General features: G+C 38.1%; 1 protein-coding gene and 1 long non-coding RNA gene across 3 annotated transcripts in view; one reads left to right on the plus strand and one right to left on the minus strand.

Annotated features, from left to right (window-relative positions):
- The window catches only part of LOC122650344 (tRNA ligase 1), a 110037-nt gene extending 92373 nt beyond the window's left edge, over positions 1–17664 (minus strand). Inside the window, exons 1-9 of one of the 2 annotated variants that reach the window (XM_043843745.1) lie at positions 17402–17664; positions 16570–17055; positions 14066–14116; positions 13804–13886; positions 13549–13648; positions 12375–12453; positions 11543–11666; positions 7222–7328; positions 6312–6440 (exon numbers count right to left, since the gene is read on the minus strand). In XM_043843745.1, coding sequence (XP_043699680.1) covers positions 6312–6440; positions 7222–7328; positions 11543–11666; positions 12375–12453; positions 13549–13648; positions 13804–13886; positions 14066–14116; positions 16570–17055; positions 17402–17578 — 1336 coding nt within the window. In that variant the 5' untranslated portion in view covers positions 17579–17664. The remainder of the gene's footprint in view (positions 1–6311; positions 6441–7221; positions 7329–11542; positions 11667–12374; positions 12454–13548; positions 13649–13803; positions 13887–14065; positions 14117–16569; positions 17056–17401) is intronic. The other variant, XM_043843746.1, reaches the window with a different exon arrangement.
- LOC122650346 lies at positions 1281–21206 on the plus strand. The gene is made up of 3 exons (XR_006331413.1): positions 1281–1467; positions 12064–12070; positions 21195–21206. It is a non-coding gene; the product is annotated as an uncharacterized LOC122650346 (long non-coding RNA).
- The last annotated feature ends 1487 nt before the right edge of the window (positions 21207–22693 follow it).

Consider the following 22693-nt stretch of genomic DNA (forward strand, 5'->3'; position numbering starts at 1 on the left):
GGTTCACGGTTACATTCGATGCGGAAACCGATCCAGAATTCCAACATGTCTCGTATCCATCGCCCATAATTGCAGAACCACCACTGAGGAGCAACATTGAAACAACGAAAAATACCGAGTCTTCTCTTCTCTCACTTTCTTCGTTGCAGGAAAAAAGAGGAGGAGGAGGAGGAGGGCGCTTCCCTTTCCAAAAATAAATAACACATCTATTTACCCCTCATATTTGGGTCATATGAGCACATGATCATTAAAGAGCGAAAAAATGAAGGAAAAACAGATTTTGGCCGTAATCCACAATAGACTCTTGAGTCTATTATTATTTTGGGGGTGTTTTCAATTATTTTAATTAAAAACAAGTTTCAAAAGCGATACCAAACACATCAAAAAATGAAAAATTGTCAGAAAATGAAAATGAAAAGTGAAACCAAAGAGGCCCTAAGTGATCATGTGACTATTTAAGTTGTGCTGGATTAGGACTCTGTTTGAGTCTATTGCAGTTTCCTAGTCAGTTTAAGTTACCTAATAGGTTAAGGATGGGTTAGACCTTTCCTTTTTAGTGTAGGAGTCTATTTTTGGGTCTTTTATATAAGGTTGTAAGGGGGGCAAGTATTGAACACGAATTTTGATATTAATAAAAAGCCTTTTGCTGCTCTTCTTCTCTATTGAAGATTTTTGTCTTGTGTTTGATCAAGGCTGGTGGGATTGGTGTTTGATCCAATCGACATCTTGCGGTATGAAGCCCGGGTGGATTGTTTGAAGGAATCGGTGTTTGATCCAATTGACACCTTGCAGTGGGAAGCCCGGGTGGTTCTTTTGAAGCTCTCCTTCCAGCTCTTAGAAGATCTCCTTCAAGTTCTAGTTAAAGATTCAACTTTAATTCAAGTTTCTCAATCGAACAAGCTGCTGCCAAGGAAATTCTGCAATAACAGTGAGTTTGATCATCCCAACCCTAACCTTTCTTCTTCTAATCCTCTAAACCACCAAACCCTAACATTCACCCTTTTTGTTTTCACTTTTCCCAATACCTAAATTCTGCCCAGACCAAACCAGCCAGCCAAATCACATCAAACTTTGATCGAAATCGAGTTTGGAGTCGGGGCAGCATGGATACGAGACTATTGAAGTCAAGTTTGGAATCATTGTAGTTTTCTATCTGCAGATTACTGCTCCGTGGGGTTCAAATCAGCAAGGCCTTTCAGCAATTCGACACGAGTTTGCTTCTACACGAAAACGAAGACCTTCGAGAACAAATATTGGACCAGAAAGAAAAAAGGGAAATAGAATATTTATTGGAAGAGGTATGCCATAAATGGGCCAAAGGGGAATTGTAGGAAAAAGATCTTTTAGATTTCTTTCCTTTTTTACAATTCCCTAATCCTAATATCGTAATCTTTTTTGTCACTACTTCTGGATCGTATATACCGTATTTGTATATATTATCAAAATACATTATCTTGAACCACGCGTGTTGGATAAGCTAAAAAAAAGCTATTTCGACATTCTGGTAGGAAGGCCGACCACTACATAAGCCGCCATCAGTCCAGGAGAGAAGCAAGCTACCTTTCTTTGATCCACCTTCCCGGGTAGGGAAGAGAACGAAAATAGGCCGCGAATGGTGGTCGTGGTAGGTTCGAGGATCATACTAGGGAAAACTCGATCCAAGTTGCTCCCTCATCTGACCATAAACCCTAAAAATCCATCTATTCCTCTTTTCAAAAACCTAAAGCCCTACCACTAACCTTGCTGCCGATTCTAATTAAAAGGCCTATACTTGTTAAAACTTAACGTAACCTTCACTGATAGACTCCCCTACATCAATTTCACCTAACCCTTCCATCAAACCCTAGGTCCTATCAAATCCTAACGCTAACCTTGCTGCCGATTCTAATTAAAAGGCTTAGACTTGTTAAAACTTAACGTAATCTTCATTGATAGACTCCCCTACATCAATTTGACCTAACCCTTCCATCAAACCCTAGGACCTATCAAACCCTAACCCTAATTTCACAATTTTCACCTATTTTGATCTAACCGAACTACATGTACAAGTTAGATCCTGGTTGTCCGGCTTCTACCAATCTAGAACTACATCAATTATGGGATTTTAAAAACAAAATTATGGCATGATAGGGACATGGGACATGGATGTCATAGTTGACATGGGGGACAAGAGTGGATAACATAGGGAACGAGGGTGACATGAGGTAATTATGAGGCTTGAGAAACCAAATAAAGTAATAAAGAAACTCATGCATACCAGTATAACATGCAAGAGTAAATAATAGGGTGGGGGCAAACCTGGAAAATAGGATTATAAAACAAGTAACGTGACAGTCACGCTACCAGAAACTATCAAGATTCTAGAACAAAGGAGAAAAAGGGATTTCGAGGGGTGGTAACCAAGGAAGAAGATAGACAGTAACCAAGAAAGAACCTGCACCTTATCTTCTTCAACCTTCGCCAAAAGATTTCAGAACAGCAGCAGACGATGAAATTGCAGCAGTAGCAGCATATGAAATAGTAGCAGCAAATCGATGATACCAAGAGCAATCGATGAATCAACAGCAAATCGTTGACAGCCTTGTTCTTCAATTCATATGAAGCAATTAGCAGCAGAAATAAAATAAAATAGACAGTCGATCTTCTTATCACGTCCTTGGTCTGAACCGTAGATCGATGGCCTGAACCAGCAAATCACAATACAGCAGCAGCAAGGCAGCAGCAATATATGATAATCAATTCAGAAAATAGCAGGAGCATGTATGATCTTCATACTAATCAACCGAAATCAGTACATGAAACCCTAGTTCTTCCTCTTCGATGAACTAGGGTTTCATTCTTCAAAACAGAAACTCAAAAACAACTCTCAAAACGGCTATCACGGAGAGAATCAGATATTGGTTACAGCTCTGATACCGTGTGACAATCCAGGATCCGTAACCAGTAACTAGAAAAAATGAGAGAGAAGAGGTTGTGCGATGGATTCTATATAGAATGCCTATCCCCAAGCCATTGTATTTATAATAAATTAGAACCGATTACATAGTTTGAGTAAAACTCTAAAGACTCTAAAGTCTAACCAAAACAGGAAACTAGCAATCTAGTTACAATAGGAAAGAATAACAAAGACCTAAACTACTTATTAGATTCAACTACATAGTACACACATTCCCACGGTATAGAGGTACACTCTCTCTAACATGATCAAAACAGAGTAACATCAAAAATTCAAAATAGTAACTACAAAAATAGAAACTAAAGAAATAGCAAGTAAACAAACTAGCCACTAATCCCCATCAAGATACATCAAATCTCTACCAAAAAGGACCCACACTACAGTTCACGTTAATTGTACCACGTGAACAGCAACTTCCTTACTCAGCATCATCTATTAATATACCAAAGCTACTCTGTTATTTCCTATATGACTGGAATTTTATTTTGTTTTCGACCAAATAAAGATCCATTAATCTGAGTACCAACACAAGTACTTCCAGCTGTTTAGACTTCGTCCAACATAACTTGGAATTGTAAAAACAATTCTTAACTTCCACTTCACTGCCACTTCTTCTGCAAGTGTTTTTCAATTCGAGGCACGCTGACATAAAGTATTACATATCATCAGTTTTATGCTTCTATAGTTATTGCAGCTCTGGACATCACCCTTATTTTTGTAGACTGGAACCACAATGCTTCTCCTCCAATCATCAGGCATTCTCCATGTGATCATAATCTTGTTAAATAACTTGGTTAACCAACTTACCCCACATACTCCTAAGGCCTTCCACACTTCTATTGGGATCTCATCCGGTCCTGGTGTCTTGCCTACATCTATCTTTCTTAAGGCTTCTTTAATTTCCGCCACACCAATCTTTCGTACATATCTATGATGTGTGGCGTCTTGATGAATAATGTTGTTAACCTGTTCGGTCATAATCGAACTATCTCCACTTAGAAGTTCGCAAATATACTCATCCCATCTCCTCACAATGTCCTCATCTCTTACTAAAACTCTTCCATCCTCCCCTTTTATACATCTTACCTGGTCAAAATCTCTACTCTTCTTTTCTCTCATTTTAGCTATTTTATAAATAGATTCTTCCTCTTCCTTTGTGTTAAAACTAATATACAAAGAATTAAAGTAGGATGCATGAAGTGGAGAGGTACGTCCGGAGTCTTGTGTGACCGACACATTCCTTTAAAGCTTAAAGGAAAGTTCTACAGAACTGTTGTCCGCCCGGCTATGATGTATGGGGCGGAATGTTGGACAGTTAAGAAGTGCCATATAGCGCAGCTATGTGTTGCGGAGATGAGAATGTTAAGACGGATGTGTGGCAAAACTAGGAAGGATAAAGTGAGGAACGAACGTATTAGAGCAGATGTGAGAGTCGCCTGATCAGCGACAAGCTCCAAGAATGTCGCCTGAGGTGGTTTGGTCATGTACAAAGGAGGCCTGGGGATGCTCCAGTAAGGAGAAGTGATCTGATGCCAATTGAAGGAGCTAAAAGAGCTAGGGGCAGGCCTAAAATGACCATAGGTGAGGTTGTGAAGACTGACATGCATAGTATGGGTCTTGTACCGAGTATGACCTTAGATAGAGCTTACTGGAGGGCAAGGATCCATGTTATTGACACCATGTAGCTGAGATTTTCCTGAATTAGTGGGCTATCCTCTTTCCTCGTACTTATATCTTTCACTTTCCATTACTTACCTTGCTTATCCAATTTCTTTTAAGTTTCTCTTACTTTCCTTTCCCTTTATAAGGACCTCAGTTTCCCTACTTTGTTTTTGAAAGGATCCATGTAGCCGACCCCATTTAGTTGGGAAGTTGGGATAAGGCTGGGTTGTTGTTGTTGTTAATTAACCTTTGGAGAATGGGATCTTGTAGAGTTGTTGGATGGCCCACAGTTGTACTTCTGGTATTTGGGTAGTCATTCAACACATCCAGGCACTAATAGAGCCACACTAGACAGACATTAACCAAATACAGCTTTCACTTTTATTTATTTAATACTTATCTTTTGCTCTCAGTAACCCATTAAAATGTTTTCTTTTATCAGTAAAACATCATTCAATTTAGAACTGAAGAATAACGCAAGAGATATGAATTATGCTCTGTTAGTATCTATTCTTCCATGTTAACTTTTCAATTTCAACCCTATTTCACATCACATTACCTCCTAAATCCCATTCAAGACCCTAATTTCATGGTAGGGTTCTCATCCTACATTTGACATGTATATGGTTACTATATTAACCGCATCTGCCCTAATTTTTGGATTAAATGTGAATTTTCTTAAAATTTTAATGTCTAAAATTACTCAAGTCCAAAAAGAAGAGAAAACATATGATATGAACAGGTATATGGTGTATTATACAAATTCCATATTGATGAAATATTGGGGAATTGAACTTGTGTCAATGAGACACAGACCCACTCAATTTATAATATTATGATGAGGTACAAGATTACAATAATACCCTTAGGGCAACACCAACATAACCCTACTAGATTATTATACCCTTGTACCCATATTACAACACATATCTAGAACAACCAACATTTTTTGGTAGATTATATGATTGGTCATTGTCCTTGACACCAATATGTGTATTTACTTTTAGTTGCTACAAATCCAGAAGAAGAGAATCATTGATCTTTACAACTTCCTTCTGCTTCCATAAATAATCTAAATGTAACTTAAAGCTTAAGGTGGTTGAATGTGTATTAGTTATGCCTTAATCATAGTCTAAGCATGCTTTAAAACAAGTATCATCTATGTATGTTTTAGATTTATAAGCTGCATCCCTAATAGCATTCCAGATACTATCTTAAATACGATACTCATATCCTGCTTGGCAATCATTTAATGGAAACTTATCAACCTCATATATGTACCACTAAAGTCAACCCCTGGAAGATGAGCATTGAAATTCCATAAAGACGAGCAACTTGTCTATCAAAGAACTTCCCAAGTACTCATCAGTCCTTCACAAGATTCATTGTTGGCTAGACGCTGGACTAACATCTGAAAATCCATCTCAAACTAAGCTATACTTTTCCAGGAATGCATCTAATGTAAATGGATCATGAAATAAATTGCAGCATATATCAAGCATGGGTATGCGAAAGGCATAAATAAATCTAGGACAAGTTAGTGAAGGGATTCCAAATATATAAAGATAGAAGAGCTACACGCATAACTGCAAAGACAGATGAAAATGTTCCATAACACAAAAGATGATGTACATCAAGATAATGTAACCAAGTACTTAGATCACTACAAATAAAGGATAAAAAAATGGTATACCTCCATCTAATGGTGGAGTACGAAAGTCTGCCAAAGCTTTCTCCATATGTTTCAAGCTGTCAGGACTAACTATACGAGCCACAAGGCCCTCCAAGATTTCACCTTGTACCTGTATGTGGTCTTTTGATCCTGGAGATTGATAGAAAAACAGAACTAACACTTGGTAGAATGGTAAAAGAAGGGATTACCACTGAAATACATATGAAATAACAAAAAACGAGAACTAAACCCACACAAATGGACAACTGAACCCACTTCAACCCCAGTGTGAAACGTAAGAAAAGAAAGCATACAGAGAATAAATATAAGTAGAAGGCAGCATTGCCATATAGGGCTGCCATATAGGGCCACAACATGGTACTAGACCCACTTTTGCAGGGTCCTGACGGGAAGATAGGAGACAGTCTGAACTTCGCCAGTTTTTGCACAATATGGTCGCTCACAGACTGAAACCCATTTCTTCACGCTGGCAGGCTCATGCTTTCGCCATAGCAACAAGTGACGACTCAGAGGCATTGCAAAAGACACGATACAGGTAATGCTTGTAGATAATTTGGCAGTCTCATCATCATAGAAGGTGATTCTTTTAATACAATTTTCCCGTAAAGGGAAAAATCTTCAATGACCTTTCAGTATACTGCTAACATCACAGAATGTATAATGTTGACACAGAAAATATTTGTAATAGTACCACCAAACACTAAAAAGCGCTGATGTATGTACTACATAGAAGCTAGTTGAGGTGATGCTCTAGGAGCTCTTTATATTGGAACTGACACCTACATCTCTTTCTTTTTCCTTAAATTCACTGTTACCAACTAAAATGGAAAATCTATCCAATTGAACAAACTGAGATGGCATAAGAAGATCTAGGTTTCTTAAAACGTCCTGCTTGGTTTAAAAACCCAACCTGGTACAGAGATATCAGCAACTTCATCAAGAGCCTTACATACAGTTGTTGCAGTTCCTTCTTCGCATAATGCATCATAGGCTGCAAAAAAGGATGTCACAGATTTCCTACAGTAGCAAAGAAAATAATCAGAAATCATACATTTTGACCTGACGCAGAAACATTTACTGTGTCTTTCTGATCCATCAAAAACATAAGTTAAACTCTCAGTATTTGCATAGAATTGAAAAGCAATTTAACCAGAATGGTTTAATTCTTTTAGCAGGAAATGTGAACAATTATTTGAAGAAACTGACAAAATAACACATTCAATAAATGTAACTACAAATTGACATCTACAGGTAAAATACAAAATTAAAAATAAGATCCAATTGAAGATGCCCATAGGAGATGCAGTAATTAACAAAGAAGCAAATTGATTCAAGTCACTAATCCAATCTTTGTGTGGGTCATAATGTTTGGCGAAAACATCCAACTTTTTTTAAACTTGAAAGTATCCAAGAACCTTCAACAGGCGAGACCTATGATGCTAAAATCACACTAGAAGCCATCTTGTGCATCATGTCTGTCCAAAAAAATTTCCAAAAGGATTGGTTGCAAACATTAAGTTCCATACAAATTGTGTCAATATTTTCAGTGACAATAAAACCTAAAATAGCCACAAGAAGACCACGAATAAGTTCAAAATGAAGGCAAGAAGAGCCAGACTAATCTCATACATATCCTGTCATCCAGACATCATAAAGAACATCACATGCAACAAATCAAATCCCATCACTCTATGAGTCATCATATATCTATAGTGATAGTGATTGAAAGATCATTTGGGAAGTTGCCCAACAAATCCAAGAACGATCATAAACATCACACAAGGTCTACAACTTTTCAGGAAAAAAAATCATTCTTTTACCAATTGTTAGAAAGAGTCTTTCTCCACGGCAAGCAGGATCAATTGGATGAAATAGGTGAGGATAGCATCGAACATCCTCCTCAGACTTTGTTCAATTGATTGTTGAAGGAGACTTGGACTTATTATCAATTGCATTTCATCAGAGATGCACAAAAATCAAAAAATAATCCATGTAATTAAGAGGGCTAGCTCTATGTGTGGCCATGAACTTTTCGTTGTCTAGGCACCACAGATCTTACAACTCTATACTGGATTCTCTAGCAACAGATGGGGATCTGAGAAAGTCTTTGTACAGTAGGGCATAACGGCATAACCCGAAGTATGCCCTGGTGTTGTGCTCGTTTGTTTTTTATTGTGATCTCTATTTTATATTATGGTTCAAAATTTCGGTCAAAACGACTGAGATTTTCATTGAAAAAAAAATTGTTTTATCTAAACGAAAGTCAACTCACAAGGTATGTAGAATTTCGATTGAAATTCCAGTTTGGACTCGGTTTCGCTATCGTTTCGACCAAAATGATACAAAATAGTGCATTCAAAAGTACTGTTCTGATCAAGACGGTTTCGAACCATTTCGTGAATTTCGAGTGGTTTCGCCTGATAGAGGGGAAAAACTCCAAAAAAAAAACAGATTGGTATTGTGGTCCACCTGCAAGTGTTGGGGACTACTGCAACGTAGTTGAGCAAGATTCGAATTTAAAGGTATACTCTTTTTCCCCAAAAGTTTTGAGCCTTCTTGAAACTCTATGTGGCACTAACATAGAATTGGAGGAACGGTTTCGTAGAGGTGTTTAACCTAGGTTGTACGCCTTTTTTTCTTCTTTTTTTTGGTGAATAAAAAATTCATTACCAAAACCCGGAAAGGGAGAAGAGAGGGGGAGGGAGAATACACAAGGAAAGAGAGGGGGAGCTATACAAAAAGACAAGCCCTAAGAATCTGGGCCATCAGAACGAAGAACGGAAACATCAAAACCACAGGATACAACAATATGCTCGTTCCTTGGGGTATCAACAAAAGGCTTAAGGGGGAGCATGTGGAGCTTAGAGCTAACATCAAAGTAGATGGCTTTCCAAATCATGTCAATAGAGCAAGAATTAGAGTTCCATCTTCGGTGAATCCGCTCCATCCAAATATGAGAAATAGCAGCCCCAAACACAAGCTTGTCGGCGGTTCACAGATTGTACTACCCGAAAAGACCCTACTCAACCAAAGCCACTCCCTCGCGTAAATGTGGCAAAGAAGGATGATGCTGATGATGAAAATTTATTTTGGCAATAAATGTCCCAAAAGAACTCACCCTGTAAATGTAGTAGAGAAACAACCAACAAAGAAGGATGATGTTGATGATGAAAACTTATACCCTTACCCTTTTGATGAGAATGACTATATTTATGATGATGATGAAGTTGAAGCTCACTCCGCCAGCCTTACATCATTCGTAAATGGACTTGTAGATAGAGCTCCCCTCTTCAGGCAAAAGGGTATTCTTCTGTACGGTACTGATTCTACAGATGTTCATAAAGTTGTTGATACCGGACCAGAATCCAATCTCATCTCTGCTGATTTTGTTCGAGCACATAACCTTCCACAGAAGCAGCTTTTCAAGAACATTCATGAGAGAGGTTTTGAACCTAGAGCTCGAGAAGAGAACCCTGCAGTAGTTCAAATATACCTACAGTTTGGGCCATTACAGTACCATGTGCCTTGCCTAGTTGCCTCATTCACGCATTGCGACATTCTTTTAGGGCAACCTTGGCAACGACATGCTGGAATTCTCTACGATGGTACATGGAACACCATCAAAGTAAAGCAAGGAAGGCATACATTTCTAATGTTGCCTCATGCATTGAAGGATATGCCGCAGTGACAACAGTTTTCTCCTCCTCCAGTTATGGATCACTCTCTCCTCCCTACTCGTGGTGTTGCAGTTCGATCGTCTACCTCAAGAATCATGCCATCTCACCGTTGAAATAATTACAAAGGCATCTATCTTGGGTTCGTGACCTAACTCGACAGAGTTGAGTTCTTTTAAGACCGGGAGAGTTGATGTAGTTAGAAGATGGGTCAAATAGGGATTCTTTTTAATTTTATTATTCTATTCATGTTATTAGAATCGTAGGTAGGAAAGAGTCCAATTTTATTTTGTCTTCAGTTTTGGATTAGATAGAGTTAGAGTTTGGCTATGATTTCAGTTTCACAATAGGATTAGGAATTTTAATTCTATAAAAGAGCATGTACTCCCACGATGAAGATTAGTTTTTTGGAATGAAATTTTTTTTGGATTAGTTTTGATCATAGTTATCAAGGCGGGAAAGCGACCATGGCGTTTTAGAGGGGAAAAATTCAAGGCGACACCGCCATGGCGGCAAGGCACCCACCATGGCGTCCAAGGCGACCAAGGAGCCTGGACGCCATGGCGACGCCTTGATAACTATGGTTTTGATGGCTGCCATGACCTGTGCGTGCATCTCCTCCCTCTGCTGATTTCTTCTTCTTCATCTTCTTCTTCTTCCCAGTTACTGTTAGTGTTACTGTTGATATTACTAGGTTGAGAAGAAAAGACCGAACTTCCTGCTACACTTTGGATTTGACCTGAGATCCTAACCGAAGGCAGTACCCCCATAAGAGATCCTAATCCAAGGGTTTCTTCACTCAACTCAACCTCTGCTTGAACTTCTAGCAGCATTAGAAGCTTCCTTTATTTTACTGTTCCCAAGTCTTCAAACACCAACAAGATAGGTATTTGCTTACTCTGAGTGGTGGAACTATTAGAATTTTGATTCAGATTTCTTTCAAGTTCTCTCTTTTAGTGTAGTTTAACTCATTACTTCAGAATCAGATCTGAATATGCTACTGCAGTTCCTTTTTGTCCATTATTCTGTACGAGCTAAATTGTTACACATCTCCCCTCTTTTACATTCATATATGGATTCTGGAAGGAACAAGTTGCTTATAATGTCCGGTCAAGGAGGCTTATGGAGCGTTTCTAAGCTAAGAACTTGAAAAAAAACACCTGAAATTCTGAAAAATTAGAGAATGATGTTGCTTGAATCTTTGGTAATAAGTTCTGTTGATGTTCCTTCTCTTCTGGTTTATATGGTTGGCATTTCATTCACTCCCTAATTGGTCAGGAAGTGTTCAGCCAGTGGTACAATCTAACCACGTTGAATGACAAACGAAAGGTACAAATAGCGTTATAAAAATAACAGAACTAACGTACTGCAAATAAACAAGAACATGCAGAGGAACAGCAGCAAAGATATAATGAAAAATCTTGACCAAAAAAGATATAATGAAAAAGAGCTACAAAGCAATCCAAGGAATCAACATAACCAGAGAACCAGGACAACTATCCATTATCTTTGGTAGGCATTATATCCCAGTAAAACTGACAAACTATAAATTTTCACCTTGTTGAGAACAACCAAACATGATTGGTTGGTAAGCGCCATTTCCTACAGAAAGCAATTATATCAGGAGTAGAGTAGAACTTTGGTTTTCCATCGCCCAGTTCTGTGACTGCAGTCACCACAACTGCTCACAAACAAGAATACAAGATATCATTAAGTATAGCAGTTAACATCTATACCTCTCACAAGGGGCAAAACCATCAAAAAGGGAATCAATAAAAATGATAGAGAGAAATTTATTTAAGATACTAAGCACAGAAGTTAACAATTTCTCTTATAAGCCGTAGCTGAGGAAGGTGATAACTTCCTTTCTCCCCACCCCGAGATACACTTAGGTGAATCATATCCATTCATCTCACCAATAGCTCAATCAAATGATGGCCCTAATCTAAAATTCTCCTTCTGGCACACACCAAAGGCAATTAAGCTTCAGTTTCCTTACCTGAGCCACTCCCATAGTCCTGTTCAGTGATCTCAGCATTTTTACCAAAACCGACTTTCAGAATTAACCAATTCATAAGGGGGGTTGTATATTGCAAGCAGTATGTGGGAATAGTTAATTAATGAAAGTAATAACCATATTGTGACATACTTAATTGACAAAATATAAAAATTCCATCAAAATTCCGGCCGGCATTATTTAGGAATTTTAATTTCTCATGCTTGCAATTTGCACAAGATTTTTCTTTCAGAAGAAATTTAAATTTAGTAAAGAGAAGGCAGGTGCCCTTCTGGGGGAGGGAACCCATTAAAGAACAGTCTTTAAAGTCTAAATACTTAAGAAAAAGTTCACTTGTTTCTCAATGGGAAAAAGAAAAGAACCAATTCATACCATAATCTTCCCGGGGCCGCTGACCATGATCTCCTAGAACAGCAGTTACAAGTTCCATCGATATGCACATATGGTTCCTCTGAAAATATGGCCAACCTAGGTTATTTCCTTCAAAGAGTTTGAAAACATTGCAATGATAAACAACAAATTATCCAAGTCTTATGTTATACAGCATACAGCTATAGGTACCATTCCCCATGGATGCAGACTACAATTCCCTCAGAAACATGATCAATATGCAATTCACGAGACTGTAGACAAGTAGACAACAACGAAAGAAAACATAACCTAAAAATAACAAGACATAATGACATGTGGTGCCTAATCAACTGCCAGGAGATGTACTTGCACACATAACCCATGTTAGACACTTAGATAACTCTACCTAAGAAAAACACAGTTGAGCATAATTATGAAAATATTCAGAAGATAAATAAAGCACTAGAGAAATATTAGAGAAGAATGAAAATATTTATTTATCCAAGACTTTCAAAATATTAGTGATATTTCCCATTCAGTACAACCAACTCAGCAAGGCTTATCCCAAATAGGTTGTGGGAATTCTGTCCCAGATTCTAACCTTAGGAGTCATCTTCAATTAAATCACAAAACTCCATATCTTCTCCATTACTTCAAGCCAATTTTCCGCTAGAAATACAAAGAGAGGGGAGACACCCTTCTAAAGAGAGCAATAACAAGGGATGGATGTTCAACAAGAAACCATCTGATGTATCACGGCATTTAGAAGCCTAAAAAAAGAGTACTGCATAGTTAAATGACTCTGCGAACACTAGAACACATAACAATCAGCCAGTGGCTGACAGTTGACAAATCCGTTGGATAACAAACCAATTTCTGTTCTTGCTATTCTAGTCTTTTAACCGCCTAGCCACAAACACTTTTCTTCCCCAATCAAGATTTTGGTCCAACCTAAAATTGGCTAACAGAGGTGGAGGCAAGAGGTGCAGTCCATCTGATGAACTTTCAGTTATGACAACTGAAGAACAGTTCATAAAATCAATCGTAATTTTTAACAATACTTTTTGTCAAGAAGCTCTGTTAGATTGCTTAGGCCACACATTGAGACATAAATTACAATTCCCTTTAAATAATTATATGCCAACGTCCAACTATTTTGGATGATTCACCTAAAACAGTTCTACTGCATGAATACCTCAAGAAAATCATTGAATTCTGATTGCTTTTTTGTTGCTTCAGTGCCCCATGCCTCGCAGAACATCCGTCCAAGAACAAAAACCCCAACAGCAGTGTATCTGCACAAGTATACTTTTTCAAATTGCCAGTGAAATAAAAACTACCAGTTATGGAGGTAGTAGGAAATAGACTAACAGAAATTTACATTATGAACAAGGAAACAAGCAACAACTAGTAAATGAAAATTCAAAAGAATGTAGAATTATAAGCATACACATTTCCAAAGCTGTTCTTTGCATATGCTCCACCCTCATGCCCCGCATACATAAAAAGAGACCCTGAATGCTTAAGTGAGACCTGTAGAAAGTATTGTGTATAAGAGTTGATACATAATTTCAGACTGAATCACCTAGTCACTGATGACGCAATATTATATTGACATAAAATGATGTTGTTTGTTTTAGCCGAGCAGAGACTGCAAAGACTCCAAAAGCAGAGTTACACAGTGAGAAGGTAAAGCATAACAGTGTACCAACCTCCACTGTGGCCAGGCCATGAGAGACCGTCTCTATCATTCTCGTCCGAACCTGCCAATACCAAACAACATACCAAATTACAAGCACTCCAGAACCCCAAAGGAAGAGAAGAAAAAAAAACTTGAAGAAGAAGATAAGCAGATATAATATCAAGTAGGAAAAAGGAAAAAAAAACAAAAACATCAGATTATTTAATCATCATAAAACAAGCCATGAAATTAATGAACGTAAGATCAATGTCATAACAATAATCAACCCCCAACTCAACAAAGCCTTATCCTGCTACTTGAGGTTTGCAGCATGAATCCTACTCCATAATACCACTCCACGTAGGTCCATATTTGCCTCTAAATATTCCCTATCGTATCTTCTCTCACTAATTTAACTTTCCTACTTCTTTTTTTTTTGACACTTTTTCCCTGTCACTTTAGAGCCCCAATTTTAACTTTCCTTTTTATGTTCCACCATTCTCTAACACAATTCTACCTCCCAATAGAACAACTAAGGTAATTAATGTTGTACAGTAAGGCTATTTCTGGGGATAAGCTAGCCAGACTGGGTCCTGAATCATAATATACAACTTTCATTAACCCTCTGTAACAAGAATTCCTTTCCTTCAATTATTACATCGATATTTCTTCAAAACTCTATTAGGATTTCAAACAAACCTACTGAAGGAATGTAAGTACTAGTTATATTAGTTATCACAAGCATGGAAGTTTCAACTAAACTCAACAATGCAGGGGCCGCAGGGTAACATGACATGATAATGTTCATCCAACTATGCAAAGATGCTCACATTTATTAGACTCCATGATGGATATTATACCATACAATGGTTAAAAGTTGATATGGCAGCCATATAAGAGAATTTCTTTAATTATTATCATCCAAAAGGCAGATAAGTTGTAACGATTCTGAGCCCAACTTGTCCATATTCTAGTCATCAGTGGTTCCCAAAAGGCACAGGCAATGACCTCTGAGGAACGTAACCCTTTGGGAATCCTTAAACTAAGCTCTCTAAGAATTGAATGAATAGAAAAAAGTAGTGATCCAAAGTTTAGGTCAGGGTCCAGAATCCATAATAGGTGGTAAAAACACACAAATAAAAGACTAGAAGCAGAAGGGGGAGGAGGTAGCAAGGCAGATACACATGATCAAGTAGACAGCAAACAAACACACACACACACACAGGTAGGGCACACAATGACTGAAACAAGACAGAGACACAAACACTCAAGAGATAGATTTTTATCAAAAAAGATACTCAGTAAACAGACCCCACTCTTTCTCACATAAAACATATGGCACTTGCTTGAATACAGCTCAGTTCTGGAATTTCACAACCTGGCAAATATTTTCTTCCCAGTTCCCATATCAACTTTGTTACCCAAAGAGGCTTGGTTCAATAATGACACTCTTTCGCACCCTCTGTACAAGAACATTGCAGAAACATACTGCACTGAGTAGAAAATGATTAAAAGAGCATCCCAGTGCATGAGGCTCCAGCTACTGAAGGGTCTGGGAGGGGCAAATGTACGCAGCCTTACCCCCACTTCGCGGAGAGGCTGTTTCTATATTTCAAACCCACAACCTGATGGTTGCAATAGCACAACTTAACTTGGTCAGTAAAAAATGACTAAGTTCTAAAAAATAACTGGCTCTCAAATACAACATTCCCTTTCTTGTTGAATAAACTTCATTAGTCAAGTGGGCCCAGCAGAGTAATGAAACTCCATTTTTAACCAAGCCACCACCAACTACATGGATGAAAATATTTTTCTTCTTAATTTGAGGGGAAGCGGGTGCTTTGGACCCCCCCCCTTTCTTCTTCTTCTATTTTTTGCTAGGCAACAACCATATTAGATTTCATTAAATGGAAAATGGAAAGAACTTTACATCAAAATTGTTGAATGAAAAGATTCACCACCAGATTTACCCCCCCCCCCTCCCCCCAAAAATAAAAATGTGACTATACAGCATGCACATTTTGGTAATAAATCCAGGTACGGTTGAGGTATCACCAGTAAAGGAGTCTAGATTTCCAAAGCAAACACAGCCAATCTACATCCATGGGAACCTAAATACCAACAGAAACCTTTTACAAATTCGCCCCATCCCAAAAAGTGAGGCAACCAAACAGAAAAGAGTAACATTGTCATTGTGTGTTCATCCATTACCACTAAAAATCATCGTAAATCCTAGGGGAGATTCCTGCACCGAATTGCTACAGTCAAACCCGAAAAAAGTGGACTCCTTGACACTAGAAATGATTTGTTTTGCAATTCAACGATAGTCAGGGGTAAAGGAAAACCTTTAACAGCCTAACCTGATTCACTCTGAGTCTCAGACCACGAAACAGTAAAATACAGTAAATGGATGATTTAGTGTTGTATACAGTGAACTGTTAAAATATGTCATTTTGTCAATATATAGGGAAAAAACATGAAAAAACCTATTTGATCACTTTGTTTCAGCGTGTCAAGAAAACAAAAACAACATACCTCTTGGTCTGACTTCTCATTTTCAAATTTGGGATAGAAGGTGGCTCTAATTTGCGCAAGAGAATACGTAAAGTTATCCACATTGAAATCTGCTCCCAGCGGACCTTTAAGTATCTTACTCAAACCAACACTGCTATTTTTAGTTGGTGCAGTTTCAGCACCCTGCATCTGAATTTCGGGGGCTGTCGAACTTTGATGAGGAACTGGAGTCTCAACTTCCACTGCTGGAGCTCCACTAACTGTTCCATAGTTCTTGGGCTTCCAAATGGTTTTTTGACTTTTCACCGGGGTCTGGTTTGCCAGTGGAACACTGCCAAATCGTATGGATGAAACTGGAACAGATGTCTGCCCAGCATTTTCAACCATACTCAACCCACTAAGCCTATCTGCAATAGCTTCGGCAGGTGCTGGCGTAGCCTCCATGGATGAACTAAGCCCTCCACTTTGCATCTCTTTCCATACTCCTTCTCTTTTGCCAGCCTTTTTCTGCATAACGATCGAGAAAGCAAATCAGAACATAAATATACATATGGAATTTTCTTCAAAAGCACCTAGGTCCACACATTTTCACGTGATCATAGGCATCGGCATCAAAACGACTTCAAACAAGGAAATGCTTCAACAATATTAAAACAATCATCGAAACTAAACTTCATAAACTGATATAATTTGATACAAAGAATGCGAATGGAAACAGAAACAGCACACAAATATCGAATGATTGTCACAAATCGTAAAACAATCGAAAGGATGAAAACGAATTCTTCAATGGAAAATATAAACAAAAAATTGATAACTGTTAGCAAGTAAGTAGATAGGTTGATCATCAGACCTTGTAGTTCGGCATCGGCGAATTAGAGACGGAGCTGCTTAATCTCAGAGCCTGTGTTACCGGAAGAAAAGCGGACAAAGAAGAGCGGTTGTTGAATAGAATGAAACTCCTGAGATTGGTAGAAGCCGTGGAAATTTTGAATGCAAAAACGCAGATAATCCTCTGCGGAACCGACATTCAATGAGAGCTTCGCGACAAATGTAAATTTATATACACAGAGAGATGATGAATGAGCTAGAGAAGTGCGTATGTTAGCGGTTAGAAGAAGTTGTCAACTGGCCAAGAGGTAGGTGCTTCTGGAGGGCGCCACGGCAGCTATTGAAAAGCGAGAGGTGAAACCAATCATCACTAGAAGAGGGCCAAGAGGCCTTCTCTGTATCCTCTTCTTATTAGTAGTCACTTTACACGTTGGGGCAGAGTTAGCTATGGCCTATGGGTTTCATCTCTATTGTGTCTGGGCTAACCCTGAGGTTGTCAGAAAGGAATTCCGATCCTCGCCCCACGTGGGGAGAAGACAGAAGAGTTCGTCTCTACTCTCTCTACTCTCTAGTCTCTACTGTGAGATCAAAAAAAAAAAACTCTCTACTGTGTCAAAGTACTAAGAAATATTTTTCCAATAATACCCTTGTCTTCACATTGAATTTTCAATCCAATGCTCTTTTAAAACCCTAATAAACGTTTAAAAAGGATGGAAGAATGCTAAGTTTCGGGTTTCGAATTGTCATGGAAGCTCTTACAGCATCTTGAAGCTGAATTTGTTGAAATAAGACGAATGACAAGAAAGTTTGAAACCCTAACTTAAATCTGCAACTTTGATATATTGATTTAGAGACGAAGAAGATTTCCTCTTTCGATTTCTCTCCATCATCGTCTTCTTCGGCTCTGGTTTCCCGTTAAACGAGTCGCGCCTTCGAATCTCTCCCCAAACCGGCGTGGTTAGTTCTTTCCTATTTCTTCCTAATCGTCTTCTTTTTTTTTTTGCTAGAAAAACAATTTATTCAGAACGGGTAGGAGCCGAGGCTGATAGATTACATAAGTCCAAAACCAGGGAGAGGAGATGGGGATATTTCCTCCTATGTTCTCTGGTTTTGAAATTGAGGGAACAATTTGATTTTTGGGGACATTTCACGGATATCCCTGTAAGTATATTAAATATCATGGATACCCTAAACAATGTCAAAATATCACAGACACATCTTATTTTATGACTTTATTTCAATTTAGTCCACTTCGTTGGGTCTGTGCAGTTAGGTGACTATTAATTCTTTTTAAATGGTGAAATTACCCTTACCATAGAGTGAACTCCCCATAATACCCTTAAGGGTAAAAATCCCGAATACAAACCATTCTCTATATGGGATCCACCATTTCTTTTTCTTCTTCTTTGTTTCTTTCCATTCCACCGCTGCAACCTCCGACCACCACCGATGTCAATGACTTTCATGTCAGCACCTAGACAAACCATCGTAATCGATGCCCAGGCTCTCATGATAATTTTTCTATTATTGTTTTGAGTTTTAGTTTCTCGAATCTCAATTCGATTGTTCCACACTCAAAGAAGAAGAAAAAGATGTTGGCAATCTTAACAAGACAGTAGCTCATCCACCAAAGGAGTTGCACAGCCCTGATTCTTCAAGGAGTGTTGAAAAGCCTAATTTAATTCTAGAGGAGATTCTTGAGGATTTCCTCTCTTCCCATCGTGTTAATGCTTTTTTCCATATTGTTCAACAGTGCTATTATGCTAGCTAATGTTCATCCTGACCGAATCTACTCTCTCCATAACCAAAGGTATCCATATTGTGCGATTTTATTTGTAGCTTTCGAATTTCTTCAAGTACGTTACCAAAAAAAAAGAATTTCTTCAAGTTTAGATCTGAAATCAAACTAAGTATTAGAGATCAGAGCAATATTGAAGACCATTTTGTTTTTTGGTTACCTTATCACAGCCACCGTTCAACCACCCTCTCTTTCCCTCCTTCTTCTTCTTCTCCATAAACCATCACCAAACCCATCTCTCTTTCCCTTCCATTAACCAAAATTCCATCATCATCGTTACCCACTCACTTTCCAAAACCCCCAAAAACAAAACCCATCTTCCTCACTTCATTCTTTTCCCCTACTCAAAACCCTTGCCACCACTCCTTTCCATTTCCCTTCTCTAGTCTTCTGATTGCTTGATGCTTTTTAAACCATGACGCATTTCTCGTATTTGGATTGGTTTGGTCGATATGAATAGCATTTATGAGATTTTTAAAGTGATTACTTTACGGCCTAATGAAGAAGATGAACGAGTGAATGGAATGTTTTCTGTGCTAGAAGAGTCAAAGACAGAGTGGTGAATCTGTTTGTACTTCTTCACACCTGTTAATTCTCTGGTCTTTACAGGCTAAATGATGTTAACGACCTCATTTTGTTTCTCTTAACGTTATCTAATCTTATTTTGCAGATTGTATGAAATCCAAACTCTAGATCTTCCAACAGTTTTCGATGGGAAAAATTAGGTGGTGGGATGAGGGTGGTCGTGCGGGAAGACCCTCTACCCTCTCTCTCTCGCACGGTTGTAATCCCCCTTCCGCCAGGGAGTGTTTGGTTGGGCGGGCCGTTGCAGCAAGTGGTGGGGTGGGGGTGGTTGTGCAGGAAGACGAGGGTGTAGTGGTGGTGGCAGTGGTAAATGGTGATGGGGTGGTATGTATGATGTTGGTTGGGTATAATTGAAATTTTGAATAATGGTATCTTAAATGTAATTTGTCAAACATTGGATACCCAACTTATATTTTTATCAAACGTTAGGTACCTTAAGGGTCATTTACCCCTTTTTTAGTTAAATAACTAAGTGGTAAATGGTGATGGGGTGGTATGTATGATGTTGGTTGGGTATAATTGAAATTTTGAATAATGGTATCTTAAATGTAATTTATCAAACATTGGATACCCAACTTATAATTTTATCAAACGTTAGGTACCTTAAGGGTCATTTACCCCTTTTTTAATTAAATAACTAAGTGGGTAAAATGGACTTTTCAACTTTAGGTGCTTAAGGTTACGGGGAAGCTCCCTGTGCTTAAGGGTAGGGGGAAGATTGATATTGGGGAAAATTTCACGAACACCCCCTATACGTATATCAAATATCACGAATACCCCAAACATTATCAAAATATCACAGATACCCCCTATTTTATGATTTTATTTCAACTTAGTCCACTCCATTAGGTCTCCACTATAAGTAACTGTCAATTCTTTTTAAATGACAAAATTACCCTTACCACAGTGTGAACTCCCCATAATATTCTTAAGGTAAAATCCCAAATACAAACACCATTCTATCTTCATCATCTCCGTCCGTGTCTGAGAATTTCATGTAGTTCTGCTGGTGCGGGAGCTTGACGAATGAAGTATGGATTGACTATTGGTTTTGGACTCCACCAGTCGCTCACTAGTCTGGTTTTCTCCTCTTTTAGAACCAGGGGTTTATAATCTGCATCAATAAGAACTGCAAAAGCAAAGAAAACAACAAGCTTTAAATGAAAACCCATATAACAAAACTTATATTTTGAACAAAGAAAACCAATAATCTGTGAAAAATCAGATAAATTTGATGCTTAAGTTCACCACAAGATGATAATAATAATCATTCCAACCAAACCTTCATAATTGTCTCCTCCTTCCACATGCTAATAGCCTTGCAGAATGACCTCGATGATGCATGTCCTTGATTCAGAATTAAAAATATAGACAAAAGGGTTCGAGAGATGATCTACAACAGACATGATTAGTGGGGTTGTTTAGAAATTAGAAGTACCAAATATCATACTACAGAGGAAGAAGGGGAAAATTAGAGAATCAGACCCACCCAGGAAAAGAATATATAATGATGAGGACGGTGAGGAGCCAGTAAGGGAAGACGACGCTTAGCATTTTGCTGAAGTTGTTTACATCATTTACATGATAAGCAGCAAGTGAAGCTAGCCATAAAAGATGGTGGATTTCTTCTTCTAGCTTCTTCTTCCCTTCTCTCTACATCTTACAGGCTTTAGAGAACTGTAATTCACATTAAATGGGTCGAACATGGGATCCTCTATCATGAATGCATAAGTTTGGAAGCAGGGTTTACTCTGAACTTCAGTAACTGGACTGAGAAAGGAAGGAGTTTAATAGGCAACAAGTGAAGTCATTAGGATCCTAATAATAAGAAGTGCTAAACCAGATACCTACCTTGGTAATTAATCTCTTATTAGAACTGCAAAACCAGATATACTAGTGGAATTTCTTCTTCTGACCTTCTCTCTACGCCTTGCACGCGCTCTAGAGAGATTATCAGGCCGCACTCCACTTGAGGGAACCTGAGAGGAGAAAAACTCTTGCTCTTGTGAAGTTGCATTCAGAATTGTATCTATAAACTTCCATTGACCAAGAACTAGAAGGTCCATCTAAAGTTTAGTACTTTAATATGCTCTATGGACTGGTCTTTCTCTTTTCTATATTTGCTTTTGGATAAGGTTCTTTTAGAAACAGATAGAAAATATGGTGACAATATAACTGATTGTAGAATTGAAATTTGACAAATTGCTGATAAAGTTTCATTATCTATCTAATGTTTTGAATTGCCAAAACAACTCTCCACTGATTTGATAATTGTAAATACAAGGGAATAAAATTAATCTCAATGGTGGACCATAGTCTTGAAATTTGACACAGATTTTGCTATCTATTTATTCAAGATTGCTTCATCCATCCAATGGTTAGGTTAGTTAAATCAGTAAACATGTGGAAGATCAAAAGTGCTGACCTGGAATTACCTAGCTAGACCTACTAGGAATTTAATAAACAAAAAAAAAAAGGGTAAATACATCAGATCAACAATTTTTGAGAGCTGTTAGACACTAGTAAAAGGATTGAAAAGATGTAACAACAGCTGCCTAGTGCAGTTGGTGAGATGTGCTGCGTTTCATGCCCATGCTCACCAGGAGGTCTCAAGTTCGAGACTCCTTGCTGTTACCCCTAAAAAAAATAGAACTTGATTGTCTAGGGTTTTTTTTTATTTGGGAATTCATCTTTTCCAACTTAAATCCCGAGTTGTTGGCTTAAAGCACATTGTGAAACATGTTGAAAATCTTCTCGGTAGTGGCATTTTTTTTTTTTTTTTGGGAAATAAAAGCGTCATCCAAAGTTAAAAAAAATTTTTGGAGGGTCTAAAAGAATATGGGTTGTCGACCCTTTAGGTTTGAGAACTGATTTGATTTCTACATCTTCGTTGCTTGTCTTCTCTTTCAACCTTCTTTGAATCTATATCCT

This window comes from Telopea speciosissima, chromosome 2, assembly GCF_018873765.1.
Source record: "Telopea speciosissima isolate NSW1024214 ecotype Mountain lineage chromosome 2, Tspe_v1, whole genome shotgun sequence".
Classification (NCBI taxonomy): Eukaryota; Viridiplantae; Streptophyta; class Magnoliopsida; order Proteales; family Proteaceae; genus Telopea; species Telopea speciosissima.